Below are 8,024 nucleotides of genomic sequence, written 5' to 3'. Positions count from 1 at the left end.
TCACAGTTCTTTGTTTTGTTTCTTTAAAAAAGGTTTAGCCATGTAGGTTTAGCCATGTCCATATTTCAAAAAAGTTCTAAAGTCCGAGGACAGCACACATCAGTACCTAGGAATAGAATGGGTATCTGTAAGCCGTGTCGTGCACTTGGTGCATGTGCAGTTACCTCCCTCGAACTTCACGGAAACTGCGTGCGTCGAGCTGAAAGCAGACTGACAGTATAACCACACCATTGCTTGCACACAAATGCAGCTGCATACTGAAATACCACTCAAAACATCTCAACTTCTTGAGAAAGTAGTTGCATTTCTCTAAACCTGACACGACTTCACAAAATTTTAACACTTTAACAAAATGCTTTGGGAACAGGAAAACGGTTCAGATACTATAGGAAGGCTTTACCGCCCTTACACAACCATTAACACACATCCAGGCAGTATTTATTTAAAATATTTATTAGTCTTTCATATTCCGCTTGTCTGGAAAACGTTTTTAATCTCTGTCAATACGATGTGCATTCAGTTGAGATTAAGCCCTAGTCCGGCAAAGCACTTCTCAAAACCAAGCATGGGGCTGTTTGAAGTGATGCGAGTGCTTTGCTGGATCATGGCCTTACTCCACAATTCCCACATGTCCTGTTCACTCAGACTAATCAAGGCTTTCAGAACTGCTCCTAGTGTATTCTACCAACAGAGTCTCCCCTGTCAACTTCAAAACAGGTAGGATATGTAAACAAGATTTCTTAACTATTTTGCACCTCCCTTCTACCCACTCCGGTTTTAAAGTTATTCCTGTTCACCAAAAAAAATCTTCCAGTTCTATATGCTGCATTTCAGTGTCTGTAAAGTATTTTTTCCCCATCTTCTTCATCTTGTTCATTCATTGTACTTCGCTAGTTTTAGCCTAGGTATGATGTTCATTGACTGCAGTTCTTGAAATAAGAGTTTACAGGCATAAGGTATGCGCAGAGAAGACACATGACATGATGATTTGCAGTAGTGGCACCTAGGGAAACAAACAAAAAGAAAGTCAGAGCTGGTGCATAAATGAAGCTTCACAGAAAACCACAGTTGCCGCTATCCACTGGTTTCTTTGTCCACCTGCATGTACACACTGGGCTCAGTCCTAGAAAGAATCAAGTGCTCGAGACACATTTTAGCACTTAAGCAAGTCATAACTTTATGCCCTTAAATAATCTGATGGAAGTCAATAGAGGCTTAAGTTAAACCTGCACTTTTCTTGGGGAGAATCACAGTGCTCAGCAGGTAACAGGACGGACTTTTACTTCTTCACCACTGACTTAACTGCCAACAAAAATTCAGCATTGCATAATGAGAGAACGGAGGTGAACAAAGCAAAGTATTTCTGAAAACATCGGTAATGCTCCGGTTTCCATCTTACGTATGTGTCACAAAAGAGAGACAGGAAGAAAGAAGGTTCACACTTAGTTTTTTTTCCTTATACGCAGTTTCACCCGATAATGTATCAAATCAGTTCATATTTGTAGCTCAGAAAAGAGGCATCTCTCATCTTATGGCTCTCTGCATGAACAGCCAAAGCTTTAGTAGAGACGGGAAACCAGTAAAAACTGCTTTAACAGGTATTCTTTACACTCTTTACTCAAATAATGATCTTAAAATTCTGGAGGAAAGGGATTTTTTGTCATATAGATATACCTTGACTATGTAAGGAACAGACAGGCTGGTCACTCAGCCATCTTTCCAGTATCAGCACTCAAATTCAGTTGTGTAGCAACTCTTTAAATTATTTGATTTCACACTCTGTGTACACACAAAGAAATTAAAAATCTTTCTTATAAATATCAGTTTACAACCTCCCTAATGCCTCTTTCTCCTGTACATTCCATCTCTGGTTCTGGAGAGTTGAGAAAGCCAGGCCCTTGGGAAAACAGAGTGACTCAGCACTCCCTAATGGTCTAACAAAGCTCTTCTTTTGCTTCTGGGTTTCAAATTTGTATTTCTGGCATAAAGTCATAACAGTTGGAAGATCCACATAACAGAGAATTAGCAAAATCCCTACATGCTTCTGAAGTACAGAACACAGAATCAACATCTACAATAAAGCCAATGCTTAGTCACTTGTTTCTGTTACCAGTGAACTTGACCTAGAGCACATGGAAGTGAACGGGGACAGGTCCAATAAAGTTGGTTAGTGTTAATAAGACTCTTGGTTATGAGAGTTGGCATTAGTCTTCCAGTTACTTTTTCAGACTCTGGTACTTCTCTTTTACAGACATATTTACAGAGCATGTTGAAGACCTGGTTATTTTCCAAGAAAACTGTGGTTGCCTGGACCTCCACATGCTCCATACTTGGGTTTTTTTTTTGTTTGTTTGTTTGGGTTTTTTTAAACCAAGAAAGCTTTCAACCAATGGTACAGAAGTCTTAGTTACATTTCTGCAGTTCACGATGAGGAACAAAGCCTCGCTTATTCCCAGTAATTGCTTTGGATTTGTCTAAATGTCTTTGAGACCTCACCTGGAGTACTGTGTCCAGCTCTGGAGCCCTCAGCACAGGAAAGACATGGACCTGTTGGAGCAGGTCCAGAGGCGGGCCACAAAAACGGTCAGAGGGATGGAACAGCTCTCCTACGAGGAAAGGCTGAGAGACTTGGGACCGTTCAGCCTGGAGAAGAGAAGGCTCCAGGGAGACCTTACAGCAGCCTTCCAGTACTTAAATGGGGCTTATAGGAGAGACAGGGACAAACTTTTTATCAGGGCCTGTAGCAATAGGACAAGGGGTAATGGTTTTAAACTAAAAGAGGGTAGATTTAGACTGGATAGAAGGAAGACATTTTTACCCTGAGGGTGGTGAAACACTGGCACAGGCTGCCCAGAGAGGTGGTAGATGCCCCATCCCTGCAAACATTCAAGGCCAGGCTGGACAACCTGATCGAGCTGAAGATGGCTTATCCTGTAGACACCATTACACAGTGGAAATGTCCACCTAGCATGTCTTTATAACAGAATAGACCTCAACTGCAGGTTTGTAACTACTCCCCTAATCCAAACTTACAGGGGTAGGTACATTTTTATGGTGGGAGGAAGTGACCTAAACAGAAGCCATTTTCCGTTGATACCACAACAAGCAATTGTTCTCAACAGAAGCAGCCCTGCAAGCCCTGGAAGCCTGATGAGGCACAATTTTTCTGCTATGAGCAGATGTCTGGCATCTGACTACAGCTACTAGGGACTGAGGAGCAGAGATTACTTGCTACAGCCAGGCTCAAAGCTACACCGTCCTGGGCCTCCTTTGTACTCGGGTGGGAATCACCCGGAAAGGTTAACGTGCAGTCAGCACAAAGCTCTGTCAAACAGATCACAGAAACCGAAGTACTTGGAAGATCACGTGGTACTAGAACTGATACTAAACTGGGCAGGAGAAGGCAACTGTGCCAAGGCTGAATCTAGACCAGAAAGAAAATTTTTCTTCATGTATGTTTTACAGACTCAGGGATTGCAATAACTTCTCATCATTAAAAAAGGACCAAATTCTGCTCATTGCATTCAGTGGAGTCCTGCGCCTGAGCACCTGTACAACAGCAAAATTGGAAAATTTACATAGAACTGGCATGTCACAGTAAGTTTATGCTATATTTCTCACAGGGACAAATTCTGTCACTGCCACAACAGTCCCCTTCCCCTGTGAAAGCACCAGTTCAGGCCCCAGCACTGATCAGCCATTACCATCCAGCAGAAAAACATACCCAGTGGCTGGTCCTTGTCTTGGAGGAAGGGCTCATCTTCCTCAAGACAAGTGCCCTTAACACTAGACACCAAACAATATATTTCTAAAAGGTTTCTTGCAGCAATGTCTTATTAATACCAGAATCACTGAAAAGGCCCGTTTGGAAGTTTCTTTTAATGACTTGGTCTCTCCTGTGGCGCTCATTATAGGGCCACTCGCTTCAGCTACCGGTAGACACAGCGCACCATTTAGCAGAAGCTACCTCTTACTGATTGCTCTCACACTTCAGACAGCTTTTCACAGAATCAGATCGCAAGAATGTCTGGCTCTGTCTGAGAGAGTTGTTTTCACAGTTATTTAAAAAGAGTCACTAAACTTCGTTTACAAACTTCAAAATACGAAATAGATTTACAACATCTTAAAAATAAAATTTAATACTATTTCTGAAGTTCAAATTCCTGATTTTCTTCAAGGCACCGTCACTGCCTGTGATCTCTGAAAATCTTCAAGGACTGCTCTGAAAGCTAAGGTCTTATAAAAAAATAACTGAGCTACATCCGCACGTGAGTTTAAGGCAGTGCTTTACACAGTTAGAAGGGGTTGGTTGGTTGACTTATGGCACGCTCTTCCTTTCAGACAACTTCCTTCAATTGTTATTTGCACTGCTGTAGTTTTAAGAGACCTATATCAGAAAAGGGCCTCACTTGTGACATACAGTGTACACACACTCAAGAAAAACAGTACTCAGAAATACTTACTGCACAAAAGCCAGGAGGACAACGCCCATTTGAAAACCACCAACCACAACAGGATGCACAGAGTAGGCCCTGTCTACCCCCTGGATTTCACATGTGTTTACCTACCTCTGTCTGAACTTCTGCTCCACAAAGAGCAGAACTGCCGCTGCTACTAGCAGACGAACGTGGTGCTTGGTTTCTGGCCAGAAGCCACATGCTTCAGAAGAAAGGTCTGACCAAGGGCAGAAATGGTAGCTGTCACTTTTACACATCCACGAACTGAGAACACACCTTACCTCCCTACTTCATTGTCATGGAAAAATCACTCTTGAAGCACTGACGTGAATAAAGTCCAACTTCCTGCATCTCTCAATAGATTGATACTGATATCCAAGATGCAGCAAGTTTCCAACAATGTTCTTTTAAGGTATTTAGAAATTAACCTGTCTCATTCCGCGTCCAACTCCCCATCTTCCAATGTCATAAATATTGGAGTAACTTGTAACTTGAACTCACATTGTTGAGCTTGCAAGAACTTTGTATCTCATAAATTCCTATTCGTCTCACAAGCATGTTTCTGTGCCTGGCTAAACCAAAATTAAGCGAAAGCAAAACATTTCCATCACCTCTAAAGAAGCTTCTCCAACTTCCAATAATAGTGGTGTGTTTCCACCATGCTACAGGGCAACTTTAAATCTAGCATCTCAAAATTACTGTAGAGAAAAGACGGTTAAGAGCAAAGCCCATAGTGTTACCCATGGTGAGCTCCACATAGTTTTGACATCCAGTTTTATGCTTCCCCTACACAGAAAACCAGTTTGTTTTCAGGAGATAAACTCAGTACTGGCTTAGGATGCAGAGTAAGACAGCAAGATCATTAGCTAGTCTAGAGATAAATTTCTTAGGGACAAAGGAGTTGGTCAGAAGCCAACTGCATTTCCAAGCAGACAGCTGCTTGTCTCTCAGGCTCCAAGGTGGGACTGGTGTGTTTGTCCGACACTTCGAAGAGAAGCTCCTTGTTTTTAAGACTACCAAGCAAAAGCCATTTGGCAGGGGCACAGTCCAAGAAAGCACTATGCATGTGATTATGAACTCCAGAGCTGGAGAACAAGAAAACAGGAGATGTTGCTTCTTCTCCCATTCTTCTGTGCCCATTCTCTCTCTTCAGCCTTCCGAGGTTCAACATGTGATCGTACCAGGAAGATCTGTGACTAGCCTCGCTAGTAATCTCATTTCCGATGTCAGAAGCATCAAGGACATTGACACAGCTAGTTTCCCCTTTTAAAAAATGGATGATGTACAGAATCAGGGGTTTGCTAATCTCCTGCAAAGGTGGGAAGGGAGGCAGCATACAGCACGAAGTAACCTTTCCCACCGGCACAGCTGGCTGTGAAAGAGAATACCTCTGCTCCACAGCAGGAGAGACCCTTAGCCCACTGACTACACACTCACTTTAGTCCTAAATTCGATCAGACCGTAGCAAAGAACTGTCTGTTGCATCAGTTCTCCCAATACCACTTTTGAATGTTGACACTGGTTTTGATTAAGGTGCATGGGACTGTTAACCGATGTCTGTGAGTACTTCAAAACTGAGAAGCACTATAACCAAGGGCTAGGTTCTGTTACACAGAGGCACATTCACTCTGTGCCACTTTGCTTTATGCACTTGAGGTCAAGGGATTTTTTGAAAATACAAGCACTTATACAACATGTCACATCCACAAAGTGAGAAGGGGACATCATGATTTACAAAAAGCACTGCAGTTAGACAACTTACCAGCCAGAGTACCCCAGCAAGCCACACTGCCCACAAACATCCACTTCAAAGGCATCACTTGAAATCATCAGTCTCTCCAACAGAAGCATGCTGGCTCCGTAACCTATCAAACAATCCCGTTCCATCTCTCCAAGACGTAAACCACCATCACGGGATCGACCTTCAGTGGGTTGCCTTTGAAAGAAACATTTGAAAAATGTAGTAAGTATTCTAGAACATACATTCTCCGACTCCTGGAATGCCTGTCTTCCAACTGTAGGAACAGTGCAGGATCAATGGAGAACAGTTTTCTGCAAATCAGAGTTGCTGATCTTGCAAACGTGTTACTCAAGTTGAAGCAACTCATCTTTGCTCCTGCACTAGCAGTAAGATGTAGTTCTGTGAGTAACAACTGCAGTGTCAGGCCACAACTCTTCACCTCATAGAATGTAGCCGAATAAATGCAAACAGAAAAAGAATGAACAGTATCCAAAAGAATCAACAATCTGGACACAGATTTAGTACTCTTTCTTTGATAAGACATTTATTATAGTTTGTCGCTAGCTAAATGAAACAATATTCAGCAGCTAATGAATGAATCATCAAGCTAATGTTTCAGCTGAACTACAGTTAAGTAAGACTAAATTCTTTAAATAAAACCATTTCTGATCTGGAAGAGAATACCAAAACAAAGCAGCAAACAAGTTGTACGCATATTACTAACTCATTATTGAAATCCTACTTTTTTTATTTTTGAAAGTAACACTTGATCTCGTTTGTTTTTTTCATGTCCAACAGTCAACAGACTAATTTTTGTATTGCATAGGTTCCTGGCTCTCTAGTTGCTCAATGCAAATCAAACTCTTGTTTCTTGTCTGGAAAGACTTCCTGTCCTCATGGTGCTAGAGGAAAGTTTTAACTAAGCAATGTAAGATTTTGAGGTAAAAAGGCAAGGTACAATATATTATTTAAAATATTATGACTGTTTAAGCCTTTTTTTCATTTGTTGGACAGTCAAAACTTTTAACATCCTGTTTGTCATACTGCAGTTTCATACAGTATCAGTTCTACTCTCAAGTACCAGCACAACGCAGTAGTACTTAGGTTGCAAATACCAGAGGGAACTACAAAGTAAAAACAATCTCAAATTTCTGAAGCACTAATATATTGTGTGCATTTTGTTAAATACTTCAATCTTCGTATATTTCCTGAAGCATGACAGCAAAGAGAAGGAATGAAAAAAGTTATTGGCAATCCTAAGAGGCGTCGCTGCTCAGTGAAACCCCACGTTTATGTGCTGCTTCTGATACCTGCAGCAGTGTATTCCACCTAGAATACCCAATGACAGATCTGGCCCATAACTTCTGGAGTATATTTTGTTTATATCATTTCAAACATCAATTTCAATTTTGTTTATATTATTTCAAGCATACTACATATATTAAAAAAAAGTTTTTGCCAACTTATTGCAACTCAGAGAACAGGATTTATAAAAGCCTTCAACATCTAATAATCTTTTGTAACAAGTATCAAAAAAACCCACCTAATTACCAGATCAAAATAGCTTCTAAAGAAGCAAGTTGTATTTGTTTTTAGGGGGAAGTGGTTTCCCTTACTCTGACCACACTGGAACCTTAAAACTAATCTGCTTGTAATTCAAATTATCCTTTTCATTCACATAACCTACTATTTTTCCCACTGTTGGGAGAATGGCTAGCAGTTGTTTACATTCTGATTAAACTCCCTAGGGCTTCCTCCTCAGATGATGGCACCATCACTGTTCAGACACTGTTTTAAAGGACTAACCCTGTGGTGAATGCAGTTTC

General features: G+C 41.2%; 1 protein-coding gene across 1 annotated transcript in view; it reads right to left on the bottom strand.

The window, feature by feature from the left end:
- Window positions 1-437: 437 nt before the first annotated feature.
- POLR3B (RNA polymerase III subunit B) overlaps window positions 438-8,024 on the bottom strand; it is an 83,393-nt gene continuing 75,806 nt past the window's right edge. Inside the window, exons 27-28 of the mRNA XM_075428813.1 lie at window positions 6,220-6,393; window positions 438-1,003 (exon numbers count right to left, since the gene is read on the bottom strand). Of these exons, the coding sequence (XP_075284928.1) occupies window positions 874-1,003; window positions 6,220-6,393 (304 nt within the window). The 3' untranslated portion in view covers window positions 438-873. The remainder of the gene's footprint in view (window positions 1,004-6,219; window positions 6,394-8,024) is intronic.

This window comes from Opisthocomus hoazin, chromosome 8 (assembly GCF_030867145.1).
Source record: "Opisthocomus hoazin isolate bOpiHoa1 chromosome 8, bOpiHoa1.hap1, whole genome shotgun sequence".
Taxonomy (NCBI): Eukaryota; Metazoa; Chordata; class Aves; order Opisthocomiformes; family Opisthocomidae; genus Opisthocomus; species Opisthocomus hoazin.
Note: the sequence above shows the minus strand (reverse complement) of the source record. Positions and strands in the feature narration are given on the sequence as shown.